Source organism: Desarmillaria tabescens (genome assembly GCF_030435595.1).
Source record: "Desarmillaria tabescens strain CCBAS 213 chromosome Unknown EV420scaffold_312, whole genome shotgun sequence".
NCBI lineage: Eukaryota > Fungi > Basidiomycota > Agaricomycetes > Agaricales > Physalacriaceae > Desarmillaria > Desarmillaria tabescens.
The window spans coordinates 4339-31997 of NW_026848611.1; the positions used below are offsets into that span (position 1 = coordinate 4339).

Genomic DNA, 27659 nt, shown 5'->3' on the forward strand with positions numbered 1-27659 from the left:
ATGTCGATCAATGCTCGAAAGATCTCTTTCAAGTTGCCTCCGACAACAATTACAGATAAGTTGCACTCCCAGCAGGCTCGGAGGTCTAAAGTACCTCTACTTATCGCGGTAGAGAGCTGGCTAACTAATTACGCTGTAGGCTTTGGAGGAGCAGAAACGAGTACGCAACAATCCGCGTTTTCTTTATTTAGGTTCACTTCGTAACCCTCTTTTGCATGACTAGCGCCGCGCTGAAAGGATAGATGCATCAAGACAACTCGATAGCTTCGCTGATCTCAGTCTCGGCTTGGACGACGAGGACGAGGATGACCAGACAGAAGTTGTTCGTGAAGGGGTAGGAGCTTTTGCGGCAATGCTTGAGTCAGAGCCTCAACCAATTACTACTGCTCCGAGTGTAGCGTCGTCCCCGCAATCAGAGCAAACGAAGAAGAAAAATAAACGAAAACGAAAAGCAAGAACGAAACAACAGGATCAGCAACAGAAACAATCGAAAAAGCATGACGAACCAAACGAGTGGGCAGACAAGTGTATGTATGCGGAGCTGTTAGAGATGAACTCGGAAGATCCTTGGACAGCTACTGATGGCCTACCTGATGACCTTGAGACTGGATGGGTGGCCGTCGCGCCTGTTCCTGTTGGCAAGCGATGTCTCGCCATATCACTCAATAGTAATGGCACAGGTTAGTTTATCAGATTCTTGAATACGCCCATGTTGATACCAGCTATTCTTTTTAGCTCCAAATACGATACTTCGTTCCAGAGTCCTGGGAAAGCCACTTATGGCGCGTTTCCCGTCGCCATTGCCACCGAATACTGTTCTGGACTGCATCCTGGACCGCAGTTGGCGAGAGAATGGCATCTTGCATGTCCTTGACGTCATTAAGTGGAAGGGACAAGACATCGGAGACTGCGAGACACCTTTCAGGTACAAAGATCCTCGCCCTTGTTCATTCATGTATCCTTAAGAGTGTCTTTTGTACAGATTTTGGTGGAGAGATACCCGCCTCGCTGAACTCCCTGTCTCACATCCTCCTGCGGCATCGAAATACCAATCAGGTTCTGTTCCATCTGAATATCGTTTCAGCTATCCGACGACATTACTTCCGATACCGTATCATCAAAACACGTCGCTCGCTAATTTGAGTGCTGTCGTTCTTCCTCTTGCTAGATCTTCGCGATCAGTCACTGTTGACATACCGGTACTCGCACCCGCTGATATTTCAATGGATATCGATGGAGCTGTCGAAGGACCATCGATAGTTCGTCTTCCTATAGACATTTATCCTGACGGGATGCTGCTTTACGTGTCAGAAGCTAGTTACGAGTCGGGCACTAGTCCGCTGAGTAGTTGGGTGCCTATTAAATCTTTTAATCCCGGCTCGGAGCTGCCATTATTCAATGCAGAAGCTCCCCTCGACAAATTCCAGAGGTGAGCGAGGCATTTTTGTCGAGAACGCATCTGACGAGTGCACATAGGTTGGTGTACCAACGCATGGAGCACAAAACCGTTACAACGTCCATAGAAGTGGAGATGTCATGATCGCTGTCGTTCACAATTTTTTCACGCATCGTAGTTTGTGCCCCGCTGATCTTTTACTCACGAATAAAAGCAATATCATGATTCAATATTCAACTCGCGTAATTACCATACACTACTTGTATGAGTATTCAATATGTTAGAATGACGTGGTTGAATGCAGTGAGGTGAGCAGTAGAAACAGTCCTTTAGATCTGTGGCAAACGGCATGAAGGCTAACAATGAAAATTATGAAATTGACATGCTTTATTACGAATCTTGAGGAATGAATGAACAGGTAAAATGTACAAGAACTTAACGGCGACCAACTGTTCCGTGCTATGTGGAGCTCGAAACCTCCCGTGATATTAAGCAAGCTGTCGGCTACCTTGGCTGTGTGGCACGATTTGGCGACAATCGTTGATCGTGTACCTTCACAACGTTGAAGTCGAACTTCGACGTGGTTCAAGCTTCAAGGTCAAAACAATCTCGAAGTCGCTCTCTCTCTCTCTGTGACGGCTATTGTCAACGGACATTGTAACAGTGCAGGTTTACTTTGTCCATTGTTCCCGCTCATTTAGCTCAGGAGTCAGAATATGCGGCGTTATTGTCTGTAGTGGTCACGTAATCTCAAGTTGCACCCTCCGTCACGCTCACATCACCGATAGCAGCACCCAGGCCGAATCTACCATGAATGAGCATAGAGATTCTATCCTGGATGACATTCAGTGTGCCTTCTGTACCTCTAGGTGACTTTCAGCAGTCCTTCCTCCCCCAGGTCGTCAGCCTTGCGGACATCGATGCCATTGCTACTCGTTTAGAACTCAATGGATCTCTTCAACCGAACCATCGGTGGACTCTGTTCCCTGGCGACCTGTGCACGGAAACGAACGAGAATACTTGTCTCAAACGTCTTGAAACGATCGCTGTGGTTATTGTCAAAGAGGCAAAGGCTTCGCTGAATCGCAATCCGACTGTGGTAAAGCAGACCCGGCCTACGCAAGCCGCACTTTCTGAGGGTCGCAACGGGCAGTTTATATCTGGTAGCCACTTCGCGCTGTGCACGTCCAGGGTGCCCCCGTCGTAAATTATGCATACATTACGTTGTATCCATTCGTTTCGATGCAAGAAAAAACTAGGCTCCAACTTCACAATCACTAAAGAGGCCGTCCCGCTCAGAGTCGGTCCTGATTGTTATCGCATTCAGTATGACCATCTCATCGACGGGAAGTGGAATTAATATCACTACGAAGAAGGGAGAGTAAGTTTATTGTCGTTGTGCCAAAGAAATGTCTCTGTGTAGGTAAACCGTCTGGTGTTTGTTCCGGCAGAATTACAGAGGGAACATGCTTTTAATTTCCTAGACGCCAAAGGGTCTTAGCCACTCTTAAAAAAATTCTCAAATATCCAGAGGAATATGCTGCCATCACCCCGTCTCCTCCAGATTAATTTTGGGACGTATCCGAGTCAGTGGCGCTCGGTATCGTTCGCAAAGTCCTTAAGATATCGCTCCTTCCATCGTAGAATCTCCACTACTACTTACCATGGGAGTCGGTCTTCGCAACCGAAGGAGGAAAGATTGTATCCCAAATGGCCTCGTCGTCAGACTCCCCATCAGACTCCCCATCCAGAAGAAAGTAATCATACACCCAACCCTTCTCGCGCTCATCAAGACAAACTATCATCTCCTTCAGCCTCGTTGGCAAGTCGTCAGCGTCGTGATACTCTTCTTCCACCTCTTCGCAAAAAGAGTCATTGATAGCGCTTTCCAACATATACTGGCATATTTCGATGAAGGCCCAGCTTTGAGGAGAATAACCTCCATCGATCCATTTTTGTATGTGAATGGGCATGAGATGGACTAACGCTGGTACCGATGGGAACGGGAGGTCCGGGCAGAGCGGGAGCGATACTTGAACGATATCGTCGAGATTATAGTTGAATATCGTGTTGGATATGAGAAGAACGTGATAGGGATCAGACTTGGTACCCCGTTGCAATGCTTTGAGCCGCGCAAAGTCGTCTGGACGGTCACGAAATGCGAGTGTGTAGTCGACAATACAGATACCCTTTTTGGAGGCAGTAAGCGCCCTCTTCTCGCCATCAATCTCCTCGCAGCTCATGGGAGAATACGATGGAGCCAGTAACTTTACGACTTCTTGGATCCTTGAGGGCGGAAGGAGGATTTGTAAGTCCAGCTTTTCACGGAAGATGAATGCACCACCAAGGCTGTAATGTACTGCGTCCTGACCCCAGATGACATGAGGAATAGCGGCACCGGTGAGTATGAGGGATGGCTGGAGCCTTTGGGATGGTACATCAATTCTGTCGTCCATGGTGACTGTAAAAGGCCGAATGACGGTTCGTTTGTTATAGGGGCAGCCATATAGTGACGGTGGGGCAGTGAAACAGTAATCATTGTCACGGTAGGGCTCAAAGCCAATTCTCTGAAACAAGAAAACAGGAAAACAGTATGAATTGGTCGACTCCGCTAAAACAAGTGTTGCACGTAGCCCGCATTATGTAAAGGACCTTTGTAGCTTGACCATGAACTTTTGCCAAGTCTCCAGATCGACAAGTTCGTGGTTGATGCATGATGACCGGATCCGTCGTTGCGCCTTCCTCAATATAATGATAGCATCGGCGAGGCGGATTATATACGGGCCTTCTTATCAAAATCAGCGATATTCTATCCAGTGCCCAGCCCAAGCTACTAATACAAAGACTTCGTGTTCCGTACAAATACAGGATATAACATACAAAACCCCCATTTCATAAGTCTTCATAAAAGTCGCAATCTCATGAATCATCAGTACTAGTGGAATTGAAGATGATATAATCCCACCAGGCAGCCGCGAGCAATAACACGAACGCCTGTCCTTCAGGACTATACCCATCCACTGCCGTGGCTGTCGTGAACGTATACGGGTCGACGGTATCCTGTAACCACCCTTCGTCATCGATATTGCCTTTTATCAGCTCGAAAGCTTTGTCCGCCTTGGGAATGAGCGAGGTATCGTTATTATATGCAGCCATTCGATATGTCACTGCCGCGAGCAAGGCAGTCGAGGAAGAATCGGCAAAGGTCGACTCATCATCAATGACGTTCCGGAGTGTGCCGTTGTCCGTCTATATGCGATGGGATTATGGAATGGGTTTGATAGAGCATAATTGAAACGCACCTGGTATTCCCATGCCGTCGAGAGGATTTCGCCGATCCATGAGGTCAGGTTTGCACTTTGTCCAGTAAACTGGTCTGATTGTACGGTATGGTTCATTGTCATTAGGACACGAAGCATCCCTGCAGCCGCCCAAGCATTACCTATGATACGGTTAGAAATAGATGTTGACGGCGAACAAGGGACTTGCCAGTAGCCCAATGTGTTGTATCGTTCCAGGAACCGAGAGCTACATGCCGCCATAACCCATTATTGTCCCTCAACACGTCACGGTATAGTGAAATCTGCTCGTAAGCTATCTGTATGAGCTGCACCTCACTGTCTCCCCCTGCGAGTGCACCATAATAGGCGATGAAGGGGGGTGCCATATATATAAAGTCGGACCTGTATAGTGAGTGTATCGTTAGCTAAGTTCCGCAACAAGCGGGGTTTGCGAACCATAGCTGAACCTGATCTGATCGATGAGAGATGGCACCGGAATCCGAGCGTGGGGCAGAGTTGAGGAGGTAGTCGAGTTCTTCGCTAGCTGCGGTAGAGAAGGACGTATCACTTTCATTGGTTCGTGTCCAGTTGGCAAGGAGAACTGCAACGCCAAGACCTAAAGAGGGTCAGCATATTTTCCGAGTGGGTTTTAATTTCCACCGGTTTGGAAAACAACTCGAGAATGTCTCCGTATAAGGTTGAATGAAAAGAGGTGATGCACAATATAACGACCATGGACCGAGTTATCTCCAAGACCAGTTGGAAACAACTTACTTGCGGGATCACCAACAGCCGTGTCTTCCACCAAAGTCATGCTTGTGTTCGACTTGGCCCGAACAACCCTGCGTTCAAAACTCAGAAAATGGCACCCATTGGAAACGAAAATTTCACGCACTGAGAAGCGATATCCAAGACCTCCGATACGTTGTATGTCGTATTCAACGTGTGCCCAGGCGGGAAAGCACTTGAATTGAAAACCGAAAACTCAGGATACGAGTATTCCAACAGTGCTTCCGTAGCCGTTCCCAGCTCCCAGCTAGCTTGGAAGCATGAGCAAAGAACAACACGCGTACGAGGTATCAAGCGGACCTTCTAGTAGATACCTGGACCATGTTATTGAGAACCAAGGAAAGTGTGTCATTATCGATGCCTCCAATGAAGGGGTCGTATTTTTGGTTCGTCACATTTGAGGAAAGGGCGAGGGCGGCAGCTACCAAACGGCAGTAAGGAGCCATGGGAGGGGGATAGGATGGATAGCCGCTGCGGAGTGAAAATGCGAGGCGTCATTTTTATACGTGATTGGTTTGATGATGGATGAGCTTGGGATGTCCATGTCAGGCCTGGTTCCGCCATCAAAATATTGCCCGTTCACTCGGAGCCACGAGATTCGGTGTTTTTTTCCTTTTTCCGTGGTTGATTTTTTGCTTGACAACTCGACATGAATTCGTTGTTGGAAAGGTGTATAGGATCCTGGAAGCGTAGCTGGTGGTATGTTTATTTTATGTCCCGAGTATCCGGTGCCTGCACGAATAGCCCGGCCCTGAAGTGTTCGGCAAATAAACCAAATTTGAAAAGCGGCTTCCAAGACTTTCCGCCCAAAAATATTTTTCATATGTTCACCGCTGCGGAGCCTCATATACTTTCATCGATGTGTGCCTCTTTCCGACGTGCGCATGATGACTAGTTCACATTCACTACACTTAAATGGCCCCTGCCACTTGCAGAGTGTACCTTGCGGTAGGTCTCTTGCGCCATATAAATCGGCCAGTGCTCACGACTATCGGATAACTCTAGGGGAAATATTTAATGCGGCAGAACAGCGTCCATCCATCGTGATCGCAGGATCAAAGAATGAAAGAGTTGATATCGGTCCATGCTCTAGAGTCTGCATGTGGTGCATTCCATGGTCAGATGCCGCTCAAGAAAGTTGGATATCTTAAGCCAGGGCTATCAAACTGAATCACGAATTTCAAGGAGGTTCCTGCAGCGCCAGTCGCGAAAGGAAGCGAAGATCTAAGTCGAGTCCAACAAATGGAAGCCCCAAGCATGTGATAGCGATAGTTGAGTTCTTGGATTTCAACATGGTAAGCGCTACATTGTGAGCTCCCAATGAACATGCCAAGAGCATGTCCTCTGCCAGATGAATCGAGACTCATAGTCAGAATCAGATGTCGACAATGTCACATTTGCAGTGGTGCCCTTGGATTGCCAATCCATCAACGTCGGTTTCTTGTAATCTGTAAACGGCAGTGAGTTCGAGTACCGCTGACATAGGGCAAGCTGGAGATTACTCAACAAGTCCCCAGAAGTTGTTAAGGGTGATTTCAACAATGGTCCATCAGCCATGGCGTCGACAAGTTAACAGACGGTCAGAAGACCGTAGAAACTTGCTTACGCATTTGACGAAAGGGAGCCCAGGATTTTAATATATCCTTATCATCAAACAGGTACGGTGGGGAGGACGCAAAACAAAGGTTATATTTCTAACCAAAGGGGAGTACAGATTCTTCTGATATCTTGGAACAAGTGGTAGTACATGACAACACGAAACCTCATCAAGCAACAGAAACAGGCAATCCCATGGCCTTTCGTCCCAAAGGATTCAAGATATCGTCAGCCTTTCCAAACCCTACCAACGCATTTTCGTCCTTTGTCTGGACAGGGAAATCAGGCGGTGCGACCGCCTTCAAGAAGTGTTCCTTTTGCCTCTCGATGTATGCTTGGTTCAATGGAGTCGTAGGAACCGCAGGAATGTACATAACTGGAGAAAGAGCATTCAGACACGTCAAACTGAAAGTTCATATTGGAGTAGCATACCAGCAGAGTCACAGTTTCCAATATGATCCTTCTCGACCGAATGAATGAGGTCGCAATGCCAGAATACGGTGTCACCGGGGCGAACTTTAGGCACCGAAGTCATAGTCTCCTCAAGGAGAAGGTTAGGGTGGAGCTCAGGCGTTGGCTGAGGCCCGTACCACCCTCCATTGCGAGGAACGATACCGGGAAAATCGGCACTGGAAACGTCTATGCAAACCGTTTGACAACTATAACCTTTCATGAGCAGGTGGACGCATACCAAATACCCAGCTCTTGGGATTCCAGATTTCTGGGGAATCTGGTGCAACCAACAAGCGAAAGAAGGGACGGAGGATCAGATAGGCATTAGACAGCAATACGTCAGGAAAAACTTTAAGAGTTCCTTCGGTGGGCGCAATTTCACTAGTGAACAGAGCTCCGTCAGGATGTTAAATGCCTAGAAGTAGACAAACCTCATGGCAATCCAGCCTTGAAAGGTTCGAAAGACGGAAGACTGTAAGGTCAGGTAAGCCAAAGATATCCCAGAAAATGTCTTCGTGGATAAACATACCTGTTCCGGCCTGTGGCATAGAGAGGTTTGCGCGTTTACACGGCCTGCAAGCAGGAACGGATCATGCTTGCGCCATTGCCCGCTGAGGATGTCAGCGAAACAAGACCTAAAGGTAGGATCTTCCCAACGTTCAAGAGTACCACCTTTATTTTTGTTCAAGACTCTTTGTGAGATGACGATAAAGGATTCAAGACGGCATACCATCGACGTGGGGCGGATGCGCAGTCCAACCCTTCCCAGGGTGTCTGATGCGGAACCGATCAGCGTAGCTGAGTGGCGAGGATAAATCTACGCCATCCAGCTTCTGCCCCGCCTCGGCATGGTACAATTTGTTCAACCAGACCGAAGCAGCGAGCATGTTGGGATGAGAGCGCGCCTCCACTTGAGATTTCGTCCAACTGTGAGAGAGTTAAAGTCAACTGCTTGCGGAGAGACAGGACAACACATACTAGAGGTCAAAAAACTGTTTATTCCCGTCGGGAAAACCTGGAAATTTGATCAGACTAGCCGCCGAATGAGCGTTGTAGAGAAACGAACCGTCCGCATCGGGATTGGTAGATACAAAATCTTCGAGCAACTTCCTCCAAGCAGTTGCTTGCGCGTCATCAACAACGTCCTTGATCACAACGCACCCCTTGCGTCGGATTTCATCAATCTTATCCGCTGGAAGGTTCTCAAGTTCAGAGAACTGGACTTGGGGAATGTACTAGCACCTCTGAGACAGGGCGTTACGTTAGCAATAGAAGGAACCTACTTCAGGACCCCCAGCGCTAATTGTCTGTGTTGCCTTCTTCAGTTCAACAAGGATGTCGGCCCATCCCTGTGTAACGCGTTCTTCAAAGTCAGGATACGAAGAAGCGATTTCTTTCTTGATATTAATGAGATGAGTTGAGGATGAGTTTGACATGGTGGCAGAGATGAGATAAAGAATCCGTCGCTCCTCGACCCTTTATATAGCCCATGGACCTGTGAACACTGAGCGGATGCATTTATCCGAGGTTTCGCCGGACCGCGAAACGAAACGCAAGAGCGAGAGTTCGGTCACGAGAAGATACTCTCTGTGCTGTATCGTACCAATGGTAGTTCATGGAACGTAATCGAGACGTGTTGGCATCACCATGGGACGTGTGGCATGACCACTGCAAAAAACTAAGCTCCAAATTCGAGCACGGGTTTTCCACTGCAGCGCACGATAAGGAGCACACGCAGCTGATCACAGGATGATACGACACAATAAGGTTTATGGCTCTCGTTAAGGTGACAGCTTGCCGCGGCCAGAGTGTGCAATTAGAGCATGTTGTGGACATGGAGCTTAGTTTTTAAAGGACGAGTATGGCGCGACGGTAGTGAAGAAGGAAAAGTCCAATTGGGTAGATAACAGACACAGTGATAACTTGCTATATCTTCTGAATAACTAGTGCATATATGCACCAGGTTGGAGTTGGCGCTAGCCGTGGATCGCAACATTGGGAGGACAGACATCAGACATCGGAAGCGCGGAACCTGTAAGTCAAAACATGTAGATCAGAGAGAAACAAGGGGGTGTCTGGCAGCAGCCGAGAGTTCCAGAGAATGAACCAAACCAGGATGCATGAAGAAAGAAAGCAAGTGGTAGTGACTACCAAAAACGCGCTAGTCACTGATTGTCACGGTACTTGTACCTACTCTCTTCGTTTTATGAATGTTTTTTATGGTGTTCGTATTGGTATATCTTACAGGTCTCATGACACGATATTTGCATAGAATAGACTGCGATTGGTACGATAAAGTACGCCTGGACCCGAACTATCGGTGTGGCATCTCGTTTCGCGGTCCGGAGAATCTTCGGAGAAATGCAAAGACTGTTTCGTGAAGACTCAAGCATGGAACCAGGGACGGCCGCTGACATGAATTAGTCCCCTAGAACCTTATGATGATTAAAATTGGTATCGAGAGTTCCCAGGGGCTGACGGACCCACACAACAGATCTTGGACTTATGTAATACATGACTACCACCACAACAAACGTCGCCAGCCGTCCAGCACTTCGGGACTCTTCGCCCCCAAGGCTGCCCACCCCATAAGATCCCACCAACTTGAATTCTGCCAACATCAAGGGGACGGACGAAGGGTTTGACGAGGGTACAGCCAGCGAGAAAGAGGGCGAGGACAGCGAGGATGAGTGGTCCGAGACCCTCACTTTCGAGTACATGGTGGCGCACGAACCTTTTACCGCCCTCCCTGTCAAATACCTGCTTTTCACCGGGTGGGCCCTTGCTCCTCCACAGTTTGCCCTTGGCATCGGCGTCGATGACATGCATGAAGGCTACGACTTGGCTCACCGTCTCGCGCCAAATGAACCTGTCAAGGACTCTAGCATGCTCCTCGCCGTACTCATCCATCGGCTCAGGGACCGTACGAACCTGATGGTTCGAGCGACGCCAGTTCGTTCAAAGGAGGTTGGATTCGTCTTCTATATCACGACGTCCTGGGATGACGACTTCACCGAGACACCAGCCCAGCGCGATACCATGAACGCAATGCTCCGCGAGATCAACTGGAGGGAAGACACTAAATGGTACATCGTGGGGACCTGGGCGGATAAGTGGCGCGAAGACTACAATAGACCCGTATTGGATCGCGATGCATAGTTTCTTTACCAAGTGTTTTCGCCCTGTAAGCGTCTGTATGCTGCTGAATGAAGCACACGATAACCTAATTCATTTCAGGAAATGCCGGATTCTCCGTGGCATTTTTTACAATGCCGCTACTTTACCCACTACCGTCATCAATTTCTTATTTTTCTTTCGCCTTCCACTAGCTCATATGCTCGCAATATGTAGTTGATCATCGGAAGGTTGCATATTGGGCTCAGGGCGCAACATTTTTAACTCCTTTTCGCTGTTTCAGAAATTTCGTTCGCGCTATCCAGCATCTGGATCACATTTTGCTGTCACGCTTCTCAGATTTTGTGTTAATGCGTGCTGTAGAATGCTCTTTGCCCTTTAGCTCCGGTTGCATTATGGGCAGACAGTCCTGCAACGGAGGACTACTTTAATCACATCTGTATCATGTCCCTTCGAAGCCATTTAACTTCGTGAGATGTGTTTGGTCCGGAAAATCAACGATATTCACAGTGGTATGTGTTATTCGGCTTATTGTAGTGACCACCGTCTCTCGCCTCGTTTTGGCGGCGAGGAAGATACGATTCACTTCTTTCTTTTTCCCGTTCGTTCATGGGGGGCTTTTAATTGCCTGTAGGAACATGTACTGTCAGTGATAGAAATAATGAGGCAAAATCTTCATTGAGCGAGGATGTATGTACATAAAATACGCTTATCCGACTTGATGCCATATACCTAATTATCTTCAGAGTAAAACACATTTCAAACATATAGACTCAAGAATCAAGAGGCACAAAAAATTGAATCACTGCGTGATGGGAAAGGGGTTCATAGCACGTGATCGCGTTGATGACCACAATGCCAACAGGCTCCAATCCCCACCTTCAAGGCCTTGACCTCTCGCCACCATGAACCGTCCTCAACAAACCGTATTTTCGCGCCTGAAGAATCTTAACACGCTTGCTATCAACACTTTCGGTTCTTTCTTCTCTACTGCTGCTAATGACAATGAGGACGACGAAACGATCTTAAGCGACGAAATCTGGGATCCTGCTTCTGACTTTCACGCGCGCGCATATACGCCTACTACTCTGACGCCTGCTCGCGAATGCCTACTAAAACTCTCTCGACCTTGCTCTATAAGTACCCGCGACTATGATGATATCCCGCTTGAAGACCTCTCACGAACTACTTTCTCTGACGACACGCCACCTCTGACGCCTGCAGCTGAACATGGACATTCTCTTGAAATTCGCTTGGGAAAGCAACCCGTTCGAGAAATGGTATGTCTCGCGCTTCGTATATGCGCGCGCCCTGCTTACCTGCACTTAGTGGGAAGATGAAGACGAATGGTATGGCTTGGAATACACCCTAGAGATGAGTAGGCGTGCTTCGAGTGGGTCAGCTGGGGAAAATTCTCGGGTATGTGAACGCATATACACCTCTTTGCAGCACATATTCATCCTTGGCGTAGAGTCGTGAATCGTGGGCAGCTCTCCAAGATGATTCGGACGAAGTGGCATACAAAGAATGGCAGCAGTGGCGCACGTACCTCGATTACCGCCGGGCAATTGAGTACGATGGATATTCGATGAATATGGCGTTGTGGTACGTTGAGGAGAGGGCGCTGTGGAACGTGTATCACTGGGAGCTGGTGAGTTTGGCCAATATTGATCCGGAACATGCTTTGAGCAAGAGAATAGGACGAATACGGCTATGTCAGTGAGGAAGTGAAGGAGCGCCTGGCACAATGCCCTCCGGATCCGTATTATCCTAGGCGCCAGAAGAACCTTGGGTGGTACTTGAAGAAGTCGAGGTCGATTGGATGCTTGAGGGAGCTGGAACCTGTGGTTTTGTAAACTGTTGGTCTTGTAAAAAAAAACTGCATTGCAACATAGAATACGACATAGAATTGCCTGCTAACTGTTAGAAAAGTCGATAAAACGAGGAAAATACACACCTAAATCCGCCTCATCTTCTTTGCTCTTGTTCCTCCAATTTTTATCGGAGTCCGATCCGTCATATACAAGATTCTTCTCCTCACTGACTCGCCTTCAGTGCTCGCCAGCGTCTGCACCAGCGTGTTCCTCCCCAGTCCAAAGCCTTTCAAAAACAGGTGCACATAAAACTCCGTACCCTCCGTCACCGCCAGAATCTTCTCAAATATCTTGACAGACGCAGCGTACGCGCCCTCGGGTGACCCTCTCCTGGTGTTTTTGAATCCACATGAGCCTGCAGAGGCCCATGCCTTGACGCAACCGTCTGGGGTAGTGAAAGTGAGGAGGGTGTTGTTGGGGGTGGCCTGGCAGTGCAGACGGTAGACGGGCCAGTTTCGGCGGTCTACGGGGTCGAGAGGTGTTGCTGGTTTTTCTTGATGAGAAGGGGCGGAGGGTGGTAGACTGGTGTCGATGGCGGAGGGGGCGGGAGGTACAGATTTGGAAACGGCGGTGGAGGCGGTAAGGTCGGCATTGAGCTCGCCGATGACAGAGTCGATAGTGTGCGCCCCGCCGCCACCGACGACGGAGCGGGTCTGTAGTGCTGCTCGGGGTAGTAGACGGCGAAGAGCAAACATGAAAATTCCCGATTAGGTAACTCACTCTTCTCCTCTTTAACCCTTCCACCATGTCGGTATGTCCTGGCTTTGTCTCTCGCGACGATTTGTTCCACTAACCCCGCCTTGGGATAGTTCTCGACTACGCTGTACAACACCTTCTTCAAGCGGAACAGTACGTCTCTATCACCTTTGGCCGCCCTTCGACACTGACCTCGTTAGGCGTGTACGTTGCTACCGTATTTGCTGGCGCATTCGGATTCGGTATTGGGTTCGACGTTGCCTTGAACTCTTTCTATGACCGCTGGAACAAGGGGGTGCGTGCTTCGCTCTTTCTGTTCTCCTTCACATGGGCTCAACCCTCGATGTAGAAACAATGGAAAGATATTCGTCATAAATACGTTGAAGCTGCTGAAGAGTAGATTATTCTCCCTTGTTCGTCGAATTTAAAACCAGCGACAGTGTTACTTTGACTGGGACTACTTGAACGTCAGAAAATTGGAATCCCTTGACGAATGAGGCGCTGTTTATTGGTGGGATCGGGAGTAACCGGGTTGCTTCTTGTCCGTGTCGCGTTATCTGTATTTCACGTTTCTCTTCACAGCCATCACGTCCTTCTGGATCATCTCCTATCATCTCGCATCCTTTGATACCTTACTCACCCCACTTGTTCGTGAACTCAAGCCCATTCATTCACATATTTTTTTTTTCCAGCGGCGAATTACAACAATAAGAATAGTACATAATTTACTCCAATCTGGAAGAACCCGATGCTACGCCTTCTTCCTCTTCTCTACCCTTTGGTTCCCGACTGACCCATTTCCAACGTCTGTCCTGTTTGACCGCGTAGACCGGCCTATCATATCACCTGGTACCAGTCTGAGAAGCAGCAACATCACTGTTCTCTCCTGTCCGCCGAACCTTCGATGCGCGCTCCTCATTCGAACCCTCGTCTTTATCAATCTCATCAATAGACTTCTTAGTTGCGGTACCCCTTGGAGGGACATATTCACCAGAATTGTCGACATTGTTTTCAGGAGGGTCATAGTCGGCATAGTTCTCTTCTTTGAGACCATCGAGTGCCCATTCGACCTCATCATCCTCAACGCCTTCATGTGCGGGCTGGTCTTCCAGTTGAAAGAGTTGAATGTCCGTGATAGCTTCCATAATTGCCTTCTCCAGGATTCGTTCGAAATGTCGTTCTTTGAACGGATCGGGAAAGTGTTCGTATTTGGGAAAGTGTTCCTGATCCTCCGCAGATATGTAGGCTGTGTAGAGGAGTTGGCGAAGGAATTCGAGTTCCTCTGCTACAGGCCGAAATTCGTCTGGAAGACACGAGGTAAAAGCAGCATATTCTTCCGGTTCTTTAAGAAAGGTAAAGCGTGCCCTAGACCCCTCGGCATAATGCGCGAATAAGACATTGAAGCTTTCCCTCTGTAGCTGCTGGGTGTCTTGATCCCTTTCGATCGCCAGAGGCTCTGTGGTAAAGAACGAATGAATACCTATCCACCAAAGCGACTCCACGTCATGATAGAAATTATGAAGGAAAGGTGTCCGAGGGCGAGGTGGCCCCGGCGCCACGACAACTCGTTGCGCCGAGAACGACTCCACTCGCGAGAACACTGTGGCATAGTCGGATCCTTGCATTTTTTTGAAGAGATACTGTGTATCCTGAACTTCCACGGCCATGAAAATGGGTGTTCCCTGCATTCAGAAAATTAGATACGAAAGCACATCTGATAATGTATACGTACTGTTTTGGGATCACTTTTTGGACCTTCAGATAGAAACTCCTTGGAATATTCCAGATATCTTTCCTCTGTTGCCTGAACAAAGTAAAATATTCCCTGACGATATGTCTCTGTGAACGTAGGAAGCGATGTATAGATATCCCAACCCTGAAAAGATGGTTTTAGCCGATGACAAATGACAAATAGAAAAGGATTCTGACCTCTACAGGCATGGAGGAGTCCAGTGAATAGCATTTTCTGATCCTCGACCTTATCGAGGGGATTACCAACTTCGGCGAACAGAACCCGAACGTGTTTACATCCAGTATACTCCCGCTGTGGATGATGTTTTTGAATTCGACCAGATAAATGGCCTCCTACGGAGTCGGCAGTATTTGAGAGACTCGATGTCGATCGTTTCGATGCCGCAGAAGAGCTCAGCTGACGTTTGACATCATACATTCGGTATGGGTCCGATAGAGGTGGTATGGCATCTTCCGTTTTGTCGATGCGAGTCACCACCTCGCATGCCTTGATTTCCATGAAGTACTGTTTATAGACCGAGGGATCCTTCTTCGCCTCAGGATCATTAGCTTCGATCCGCTCGAAGATATCCTTCTAAATCTCGCTCTCCGTCCGCGAGGTGAAGGGCATCCAAAAATCCTTGAGTGCACATTCCTGCTGCTTCTTCCGATCCCCGAGTTTTCGAACAGTCCACACTCTAGTCGCACGAGATAAGATACGCGATGCTCGAAAAGAGCTCAGGCATTCAACTGTCCGGTACGTCTCCCCGTCGATGAGATAATCATACTGAATCCGATAACGAGCTGGACTGGCTTTGAGCGGGACTGCTACTCTCGTGATTGTGAAATCGTAGCCTAGTTGTTCCGTGCTGACAAACGACATCGATACAACGTAGTTTATCAAGTGATGATACTCCTAGAGTAATGTCAATCAATGCCCGTCGGCGAACAAAAATATATCCACGTACCAAAACAAAATTAAAGGGTTGTGACCCGAGTACCATAGCTCTTGAGAAGAACCAAAGCCGGGTCGTAGTATTCGCGATCGTCATTCCAAACATGAACCGTCGGCAAGGATCAGCATACATCATCTGGGCCGCATTCCCAAGAATTTTCTTGTTATTCTGCACATCGTACGTAGTCGTCAGCTTTGGCCAGTCATCGAACAGTGACACGTCGCCTACATCGTTTTCGTCTTCCCAAGTGTCCTTGAGTTTGTATTCCTCAATCTCAGCACGGTCGCATGCCAATGCAGCCTGTGATGCAGGGCAAATCAGAAATGGAAACAGGAATAAAATAATGCTCGCCTTGCGTTCATACGGGCACGGCTTTCCGTACTCGGTAGAGGACTCATTACTTACAACGCGGGCACCCTTGGACTCACACAACGCGTAGTGGCCATCAGATATGAACTGGCCGTTGTGACCTTCAGAAAGTGCGGCTTGCGTTGGCCGGGTCTGCATTACCGCAGTCGGGTTGTGGTCCAGCAAAACTTTTGCCTCTTTGACAATAGCCGCAGCGATAGTTTTAAAACACGTATTCTCTTTCGCCTCCATGCAAGGGTCGATAGGGAACAGAGTCCACCGTCCGCTCGGTTGAAGATGTCCGTTGGCTTGTAAAAGAGTGGTAATGTCGTCAATCTGTGTGGAGCTGATGACCTTGGGAAGGACGGAGCGCTGAAACGCGTCAAGAGATATAGACGGTACACTTCGGACCTCAGGCCTCATCCAGGATAGAACCATCCATTGTAGATTCGATGCGGGTATTACTATCGGTGATGAGAGCGTGACGGGGCACGTCCTTGATTGCAGGGGGAACACACTAATTGGTAGAGAGCTATCCGACATAGTGGACGACACTGTTAGAGAGAACAAATCGAAGACTTCTATTTCATACCGGCGAATGAAAACACGTGACCACTACAGGCAATCAAGCTGCTTTCTTCTGATTTTGAGCGAAATGCAAGGAACAAGGTAAAATTGTACAATGTTCGTTGACAGGAGACGTCAGAGAGAGAGACAGCGGCGGTTTCGGGATTGTAGGTTATACACGATCAACGATCGCCGCCAAATTATGCCACACAGCCAAGGTATCACTTAGCAACTGCTATATTCACTTCATTCATCCCTCAAATTTTCGCAATAAAACATGTCTCTGCAGTAATGCCCAAAGATCATCGGCGTGGAGTCTGGACTGTTCGTGTGCCAGATTAATCACGATCATTGCTTTTCAATCCAATCTGACTAGTGCTACTTAGTGAGGAGCTGCTCATTGGTGGGAGTGGGAGAAACCGTCTTCACAGCTATCACGTCCTTCTGGATCATCTCGCGTCCTTTGACACCTTCCTCACTGTACTTGTTCGTGAACTCAGGCACATTCGTTCACCAGCCGCGAATTACAATAAGAATAGTACATAAATTTACTCCAATAGAGGAACCTAATGCTCCGCCTTCTTCCCCTTCGAGTTCTCTACCCTTTGGTTATTGACTGACCCAGCAACTGACCCATTCACAACGTCTGTTCCTGTTTGGCCGCATAGACCGGCCTATCATATCACCCAGTACCAGTCTGAGAAGCAGCAACATCACTGTTCTCTCCTGTCCGCCGAACCTTCGATGAGCGCTCCTCATTCGAACCCTCGTCTTTATCAACCTCGTCAATAGACTTCTTAGTTGCCGTGCCCCTTGGAGGGACATATTCACCAGAGTTGTCGGCGTCGTGTTCAGGAGGGTCATAGTCGGCATAGTTCTCTTCTTTAAGACCATCGAGTGCCCATTCGACTTCATCATCCTCAATACCTTCATGTGCGGGCTGGTCTTCCAGTTGAAAGAGTTGAATGTCCGTGATAGCTCCCATAACTGCCTTCTCCAGAACCTGTTCGAAATACCGTTCTCTGAATGGATTGGCAAAGTGTTCGTGTTGAGGAAAGTATTCCTGAGCCTCCGCAGATCTGTACGCGGCGCAGAGGAGTTTGCGAAAGAACCCGAGTGCTGCTGTTACAGCCTGAAATTTGTCGGGAAGACATGAGATCAGAGCAATATATTGTTTTGGATGATTGAGAAAGCTAAAGCGTGCATTAGACCCCTCGGCGTAATGTGAGAATAGGGCATTAAAGTGTTCCCTCTGTAGCCGCTGGGAGTCTTGATCCCTTTCTATGGTCGGAGGCTCTGTGGTAAATAACGAGTGGACACCGATCCACCAAAGAGATTCTGTATCATGATAGAAATTATGAAGGAAGGGTGTGGGAAGTAGCTCCGGCACCACGACAACTTGTTGGGCCGCGAAGAACGAGTCCATTCCCGAGGCCACGGCGGCGACGTCGTCCTCTTCCGTTGTTTCGAAGAGATACTGTTTACATTGAACCTCCGCGGCCATGAAAATGGGCGTTCCCTGCATTAAGAAAATCAGATACGAAAACAGGTGTGATATTAAGGCAGGTGTACTGTTTTGGGATCGCTCTTTGGATCCTCGGATAAAAACAGCTTGGCATATTCCAAGTCCGATATCTTTCCTCTGTTGCCTGAGCAAAGTAAAATGTTCCCTGACGATATGTCTCTGTGCACGTAGGAAGCGATGTATAGATATCTCAACCCTGAAATAATCGTTTTAGCTGATTACAATAACAAATAGAAAAGGATTCTGACCTCTACAGGCATGGAGGAGTCCAGTGAATAGCAGTTGCTGATCCTGGACCTTATCGAGGGGATTACCAACTTCGGAGAACAAAACCCGAACGTGTTTACGTCCAGTATACTCCCGCTGTGGATGATGTTGTTGAATTCGACTAGATAAATGGCCTCCCGCGGGATCAGCAGTATTTAAGAGAATGGATGTCGACCGTTTCGATGCCGCAGAAGAGCTCAGCTGACGTTTTACATCATACATACGGTATGCGTCCGATAGAGGTGGTATGACATCTTCCGTTTTGTCGGTGCGAGTCACCACCTCGCATGCCTTGATTTCCATGAAGTACTGTTTATAGAGGGAGGGATCCTTCTTCGCCTCAGGGTCATTAGCTTCGATCTGCTCGAATATATCCTTCTGAATCTCGTTCTCCATCCGCGAGGCGAGGGGTATCCAAAAGTCCTTGAGCGCACATTCCTGCTGTTTCTTCCGGTCCCTGAGTTTTCGAACAGTCCACACTCTAGTCGCACGAGATAAAATATGAGATGCTCGAAAAGAGCTCAGGCATTCAACTGTCCGGTACGTCTCCCCGTCGATGAGATAATCATACTGAATCCGATAACGAGCTGGACTGGCTTTGAGCGGGACTGCTACTCTCGTGATTGAAGAATCGTAGCCTAGGTCTTCCGTGCTGCCAAACGACATCGATACAACGTAGTGTATCAAGTGACGGTAATCCTAGAGTAAGGTCAATCAATGCCAGTCGGCTAACAAATGTATATCCACGTACCAAAATAAAATTAAAGGGTTGTGACAAGAGCACAATAGCTCTTGAGAAGAACCAAAGCCGGGTCGTAGTATTCGCGATCGTCATTCCAAACATGAATCGTCGGCAGGGATCAGCATACATCATCTGGGCCGCATTCCCAAGAATTTTCTTGTTATTCTGCACATCGTACGTAGTCGTCAGCTTCAGCCAACCATTGAACAGTAACACATCGCCTACATCGTTTTCGTCTTCCCAAGTGTCCTTGAGCTTGTATTCCTCAATTGCAACACGGTCGCATGCCAATGCAGCCTGTGATGCGGGGCAAATCAGAAATTGAAACACATAGGAATAAAATAATGTTCACCTTGCGTTCATATGGGCACGGTTTTCCGTACCGGGTAGACGACTCGTCACTTACAACGCGGGCACCCTTGGACTCACACAACGCGTAGTGTCCGTCAGATATAAACTGCCCGTTACGACCTTCAGAAAGGGCGGCTTGCGTTGGCCGGGTCTGCATTACCGCAGTCGGATCGCGGTGCAGCAAACTCTTTGCCTCTTTGACAATAGCCGCAGCGATGGTTTCGAGACGTTTAAAACACGTATTCTCGTTCGTTTCCATGCAAGGATCGGTAGGGAACACAGTCCATCGTCCGCTCGGTTGAAGATGTCCGTTGGCTTGTAAACGAGTGGTAATGTCATCGATTTGTGTGGGGCTGATGACCTTGGGAAGGACGGTGCGCTGAAACGCGTCAAGAGATATAAACGGTACATTTCGGACCTCATCCAGGATAGAACCATCCATTGTAGATTCGGCGTGGGTATTATTATCGGTGATGCGAGCGTGACGGGGCACGTCCTTGATTGCAGGGGGAACACACTAATTGGTAGAGAGCTAACCGACATAGTGGACGACACTGTTAGAGAGAACAAATCGAAGACTTCTATTTCGTACCGGCGAATGAAAACACGTGACCACTACAGGCAATCAAGCTGCTTTCTTCTGATTTTGAGCGAAATGCAAGGAACAAGGTAAAATAGGCGTCAGAGAGCGGTTTCGTGAGTTGAGGGACGATCAACGATCGCCGCCAAATTATGCCACACAACGACGGTAACCGAGTCGGAGGTATCAGTTAGCAACTCCTAAGTTATTTCCCCATACTCGATTCATTCCTCCAATTCTCGTAACAAAGCATGCCCCTGCAGTAAGGCCCAAAGATCGTTGGCGTGGAGTCTGAACCAGATTAATCACGATCACTGCTCTTTAACCCAATCTGACTCGTTCGAATTCGTTGTGAACCACTACCCCTTTTATGCTCGAGAAATCTGAGAACAGGGCCTTACTCGATTCTTCTCCTTTACGCCTCAACAGCGCTACCTTTCAGTAACGCCAGAAGACCTTTCTTCCGTATACAACCTGGCGCCAACATGCGACCACCCACACCGATCCCTTCCCACAGGCCCCACGACGACAAGGAAATAACCAGTTATCATTATCGGCAAGGGGCTCTCAGAGACGGTATGGCTCGAGCCATGCTGCGCCTCGAACGACAACCCAACAAGGGTCCCTATCTCGTCGCTACCGGCGTACCACCCCAAGTCTCCGACGAATGGTCCAGCGATGACTCGTGCGTTTGATTCCCGTGTCTGTGACATTTGCTGAATAGCCTGTACGTAGCGCCTACCATCTGCTCTACGACCACGACTCCCACTCAGTCTTCACATTCCAAGATCCTTCCCCGCAGCACGACGCAGCCGTCGAGCAATTCAAGGCTGCCTTCCAGAAAGGCTTCATAGACCTGTACAACAGCAAATCCTCCACCCTGATCATCTGGACCGGAGATCACCTCTACATGTCTGGCTCAGTCTGAAAGAGCCCGATGCGAAAATCCGCATAATCAACCCGCCTCTTCGGAAACCCCGCCTGGTTCCCTGCCTCGTCTTCGAATGCGCGTACATGAACGAAGACGAGGCTACCTTGGTTTCCGAGGTCCTTGGATGGGCCGATCGCCAGTTTTCTGTGGGTTTGAAGATTCGGAACGTGGCGGGTTGGCCGATGACTAGACTCGTGGGTTCTTTTATGGTCCTTCGGTGGCGTGTATTGACTGTACTCACCGGCAGCTCGACTGACATTCTATACTGCTGATAAATGTGGGAGGGTCGTTACGCGATACACTCTTCCTCATGATGCTGTGGATCCTCGCTCCGCCGCTGTGAACCCTTCTACAGTGAGTCTGGACGACATGGAACGAGTGTTCAAAACCGACGATACGCCGCTGGACAGTTTTGAGAATGTACCAGACCCGGTGGGCAAACTCGAAAAGTGCTACAAAATGCTTGGGCTGTCTTCGAAGCTGTCAAAGGATATCAGTATTTTTGAACGGTTCAGGGCGCAGCGGGAAGAAGGTCAAGAGTGCGAAAGCGATGATGAAGGAGAAGATGATGGTACGTCTCGACCACCACTCTTGGAGCCTGAAGAAGTGAGGGATGGGGTGCTATATTCCGATATTGATATCAGCGTTGTATGGCGATAACCCTCCGCCGTCGCCTCTTGCTCCCGATGATCAACTCCTCGTAGACGTATTTTTGATTCGAACGCATGTATCCTATGCTATCGAAGATTCGGTGCTGTATACAGAGCAGCTTAGAGAGAGCGTTGAGGCGATGGGGAAGGGAAGGGTTTAGGGCGAGTTTTGGGCATTGCTTTGTATGAAGAATTGTACCATTACACTTGGTCTTGAACGGATAGCTTCCCAGCCGCGTGAAGAGAATCAAGAGACAATAGTGCCCTATCGCACAAAGTCAGCAGAGTTTCAAGTCACCAATGCACGATAGACACCCTCAGGGAACAAGAGCCAAGAACTTGAAGTGATGCCAAAGTCAGCGGGCATGATTTTGGAGCGTTTCATCGAACGACGTGGGACAGAGGGAGACTTGTGGACAATTCGAAAGGTTCTATTCTATTCCTTTAACACAAAGTGAGGATGGGTTGCAAAAGCCTTGTAAGCCTCCCGATCTAACGAGTTTGAGGCTACTCGTTTATCGGTCTCTATAGTCTCTATGAGTGCCTCTGATAAGGAGTGAGCGATAAGAAGGTGTGAAGAAGAGTAAATAAAGCGCACCCATGGTGGTAAAATCCAACTCGGGGCGTATATATCCGAGGACGACGGCTCTGAGTTCCATGCCGTAAAAGTCGGCGGTGTACTCGTGCATGACGTGGATCTCCTGCTGGACGGTGAAGGCGACGCAATGGGACAGAATGTAGACGTACAGCAGTAAGACGCTCATTCTTGTAGAAAGGGTTCCAGCCGAGACTCATGACCATTGGCCAGACCTCGTTAGAAGGTGCTTCTGGGACTTGGGCGTAGCCATAGTACACCCCAGGCTGGGCCACTGAGCTGATCGCTTCTATCGCTTCATCAGGGAGGTTTGCTGCGAAGTATCAGCGTCAGAGCTAGGAAAGAGCAAGTGATATTACCAGTAGGACAGTGCAAGTCCTTGCCTCCTCGTCCAAACCCATGCTGTACCGAGCCACTAAGCAGGATAGGAAAGGGGGGTTGTGGTTCGTCAGGACCTACGATGAGGGGACGACTATCGCGAAAGCTGTCTGTCTGTAAGAGGGCAGTAGGACGGGCAGTCATCAAAGTCAGTCAGAGTCTATTTTGGGACTTTACTCTTGACCACGATGATCCCAGCGCCGGTGCCTGTAAATCCATACTCCGTCTACCAGTCTGCCTACACCGCCGCCTATTATCCTTACACAGCCCCTCCCCAGCAACAACAACCAGAGCCGTCCCCGCCGTCACCAGTCCCGCCCGCTGTATCCCCCGCCGCCGCCTCAGAAGCAACCCAGCGCCTCGTCTCCGCTGAACTCAAACGCGCCGGATTCGATGCAGCAGAGCCCGCCGCCGTCATCCGTCTCGAGCATGAGGTCGTCGCCATCGTCGAGGCCCTCTACCACCGCGCTCACGAGTACGCAAACCTCGCAAACCGTGCAGGGGCCGTCGCTACTGACTTGATGCTCGCCTGCAAGGACTACGAGTTGGATATGAAAGGTCTCCGTGCGCAGACTCGGAAGAGAAACGCGCCGCCGCTTCCCACACTGATCCCTCCACCCTCGCGCTCTCCCTCCCCAGAACTCCTCTCATCCGACGACGAGGACCCCGCGTCGTCCGTCCCATTCACCCTGCGCAACCTCCCGACTTCGTTCCCAGACCTACCCCCGAAACATACGTACCACCAGACTCCCGTGTCCCCGCCGAAAAGGGCAGCGTTGCCTTCGCTCGAGAAGAAGCTCAAGACAGCAGGGCTTGTCCAAGAGTCCCTGCGTAACCTCATGCTTGCTACCGAGGATGCCTCGGGCCAGGGTCAGGAGGACGCGCAGCTACTAGGGCATATCGTAAATTGGCAGAGTAGTGCCCATCCGAGAAAGAGGTGGAGAGTGGGGTCCTGATGCGGCGTGTGCCATCTGTATACCATCCTGGTAATAATGCTACATACGGGAACCTACCTACGAGCACTGAGGGTATAGCCGGTTCAATCTTAACAAAGTCATTTATGAGAGTGTCACAGTCGTTTCACTATGGCTTGGGCCCTACTCAAAGTCTTGAAGCTTGAATGTTGATTAAGAGTCCTGAAAACTGTTATAATAAATCATCATACTCCAGTGTTGTGTTCAGCGTTCCAAACTTCAAACTTCACACTCCATCTATACAAGTTCATTATTGTCCACTGAACATTTTGATTTCCCGCATCTCCGTCGCGATGTCATCCGATGATTTATGTTTTACAAAAGATTGCAACGAAAAGATTGAAGGCACTACCAGGGTTCGAACCTGGGTTATGGGAACAAGATTACATAATCAAAATCCCATGTGCTGCCACTACACCATAGCGCCGATAGCCGAATTCTGAAATTTTACATCTAAAATAAGGAATGTCCTTGACATGTCCATTGAAGACAATATTCAAAGTATAATTCCTACTTTTCCTTGTCTTTGCCTCTCGCACTTCTTCTCAAACCCTTCGCAGCAGTCGCAGGAACATCTGCTTCCTCATTCTGAGCCTTCTTCGACCTTCCCCTCGGCTTGGGCTTGGGCGCAGTCTCGGTATCTACATCCATCGGATCGTCGTTCAAGTTAGCATCCTTCTTCCGTCTCCCTTTTGGTTTCGATTGTTGTTGAGGAACCACAGGATCAACGTCCATAGCATCAGACTCTACGGCAACGGGTTGAGGTGTTGACGGCCCAGCTTCAGCTGGTATAGGCGGTTGAGGGACCGGGCTTGGCCATGCACGCGGAGCTGGATTCGGAACGGCCTGGTTTCCCCTCGTACGCGGGTTCAGTGCCCACGTAGTCAACACAGGCCCAGCTGAAGGAGGCGCGGCAGGAAACTGGTGCACTGAGCGCATATGTAGGAGGCTGCTTCCAGACGGGATTTTCCTTTTCCTTTTCTTTTTCTTTGGCTTTGGCTTTCTTTTGTGCTTCTGGAGGAGGCGTCGGCTTGATCTTGTTATGCCTCAACCGGCAATTGACATCAGTCCTCCCCCCACCCATCTCGCTCGCGACGGCCTTCCATCGCACAAGGGTCCCAAACTGGTCAACGAGCTCGACGAGCCGACGATCATCGTCCTCCGTCCAGACACTGGCCACCTTTTGTCGCTCGATCCACCGGTCCCGGCATTGGTCATTCGTCCGCCCCGGCATCGCACTCGCCACATCCACCCAGCTCTGTCCGTACCCCGCCACTGCCAAATCCAGCCGTGCGTCCTCTGCCTCCGTCCATGGGCTGCGATTGAGATGTAGTCGGACGTATCGCGCTTCGCATTGTACGGCGTTTGAGGTCGTTGGCGACGTATCGGGCAACTAACGAGAATTAGTAGGCGAAGTACCAGACAAAGCAGGCATACCTAGACTCCAGTTCGCCACACCGTACTTTCCGACGGCTTCCTCGAGTCGGTCATCGACACGTTTCTTCCACGCATATTTGGGCCGTTGCCGAAGCTGGATGGCTTTGCGCATACAGTCAAGAGGGATACGGTTTGTCTGGACACCAGGTTAGCTTGGACAGAGGAGTGAAATAGTGCTTACACCAAGGTCCTTTGCAACTTGCACCCAGTCCACCTTTGGTCTCTTGAGCGACTACCTTCAAATGCTCAATCTCTTGGTCTGTCCACTCGCCATGATTGATCTAGGGTGCTTGTCTGCCATCCATTTGAACTCTACCTCGTCTGCGGTCCATTTCGCCGTAGACGCGTCGGATACCTGAAGGTTAATTAGGATACGTATAATACCAGAATGAATGTAAATCTACTTTTTCAGCGATAATGGCCCAGTTGATACCTTCTGTGTTGTGAGTTATGTCGATATCCGATGACCCACTAGAAACGTCAGAGAGAACGGGAAATTTTCTAGGGAAGAACGTACCGTTCCCCTCGTTTGCAGTGCTTTCAGCCGTGTATTCTCGTTCTTGACGCCCTTATCTAGTGGCCGCGAGTTCTTTGGCCTTCACTATCGTTGTTGTGTTAGGGGAACGAAAGGGCCATGGGAAAGGAACATACTAGGCCGTAGAGTCGTCCAAGCTAGATACTGCATTCTCTGCTTCGACTCCTCATAGAATGGTGATGACTCGAAACATACATGAGACACAACACCATATCGTGGAGGAATACTCACTGGATTGACTAGCTCACTCGACGCTACCGGCCCCATAGGTTTATTCGCGCCTACGACCTGTACTTGGACCCCGAGGACCTCGTCCCCATCTTCTTTGTCGCGCTCCGCCGCTTTCTACATCGGTAAGCGAAAAAGCCAACAAAACACAGTAGATTCCAAAACGCACGAGGAGTTTGTCGAGCTCGTCGAGCTCTGCAGAGAGGGCGTCAGCGTATTGGGTGAGGGCATATTGATGCGCTTTGGCGGTGTCGATGGCGGGTGTGAGGAGGTCGTGGATGAGCGAGGTGGTCATTGGTGAAGAAGGAAGCTGCGGCCCGGGAACTTAGTTCCTAGTTCTTGATTTCAAATTCTTCTCTCCAACTAGACCTGTAACCGGTCGTCTTCTATATATGGGAGCAAGCTCACGATATATTTATAAGACGACCTGTACAACTGAGTTTAAATTTGGCGGGTTCATTTTTGCTGACCACGCACCTTCCTAAATAGATATAGCATCCAAAACGGGAATGCGCTGAAAGCGCCGTGCCGCGTCAATGTCGTGTTGCATTCCTCCTTTTTTTACACAGCGTAAGAGATATGCGTCTCTCAAACAATGTCAACAAGCACTGTTGATGCCATTTGATTCTAGTCATACTCAACAGACCCGAAGTCGGCCCCAAAATATACTCAATAATATTTCCTCAGTCATACGGCTAGGTGGAAGGCGGCCTTTGATGACATCCTTCTGTACTTCTGGTCATCTCTTCAGGGCCGCCAAGCTGATTTAAGGGTGTACTGATCTGGATAGAACTTCGTCAAGCGAATTGTAGTAATGAATGAGGATAATGGCACAATCATTGAAAAAATTCAGAATGAGAGACATCCCACAGCGCGTCGAAGTCGCATCGCTACCTGTATCTGCAAGAGGTAACCGCGCTTTCAGCGCATTCCCGTTTTGGATGCTATATCTATTTAGGAAGGTGCGTGGTCAGCAAAAATGAACCCGCCAAATTTAAACTCAGTTGTACAGGTCGTCTTATAAATATATCGTGAGCTTGCTCCCATATATAGAAGACGACCGGTTACAGGTCTACTCTCCAACTACTGCCATGTCCTCGTCATCAGACTCCTCAGACAAGTCCCCATCTAAGAGAAAGTAATCGTACATCCGACGCTTCTCAGAGTCTGAAGCTGCACTCTTCATTCTCCCAATCTCATGCTCCTCTTAAGCAGCTTGGACTGGTGGCATATTTCTTAGATCTCGCTATGTGCGTCCCCTGGGACTCCTGATACCAGGATTCAACACCACGCAGTTCTAGGGGACAAATTACGTTTGTATCTGATGTGCTCTCGAGCCTTCAAGCTCCAAGGCTTCAAGGCTTCACGAAATGGCTCTTTTATTTTTCCGACGATTTATCGGACACACGAAACGAGGTCCGACTCTCGAGACCTATAGTTCGGTTACGATCATGCTTTATCGTACCAATCGCAATCTCGTCGATGTAAAAATTATACCATGACACCTGTGCCACATGCCAACACAAACAAAAAACGAACAGAGGTTAAATGTGACAATCAGTGACTTTTGCGTTTGGGCAAGCACTTCCACTTTCTTTCTTCATGAATCTAAATTTTATTCCTTCTCTGGAACCCTCGGCTGCT

General features: G+C 49.0%; 1 protein-coding gene and 1 non-coding gene across 2 annotated transcripts; both read right to left on the reverse strand.

Annotated features, from left to right (window-relative positions):
* Positions 1 to 14062: 14062 nt before the first annotated feature.
* On the reverse strand, positions 14063 to 16798 carry EV420DRAFT_1490010 (uncharacterized protein; the record flags this gene model as incomplete). Its single annotated transcript, XM_060470697.1, has 7 exons — positions 14063 to 14902; positions 14953 to 15096; positions 15199 to 15521; positions 15603 to 15867; positions 15920 to 16207; positions 16313 to 16719; positions 16774 to 16798. The coding sequence occupies 7 exons, from the start codon at positions 16796 to 16798 to the stop codon at positions 14063 to 14065; spliced, it is 2292 nt and encodes a 763-aa protein (XP_060321365.1).
* A 7360-nt stretch (positions 16799 to 24158) lies between these two features.
* Positions 24159 to 24242, reverse strand: EV420DRAFT_t367. The gene has a single exon. It is a non-coding gene; the product is annotated as a tRNA-Gln (tRNA).
* Positions 24243 to 27659: the final 3417 nt, after the last annotated feature.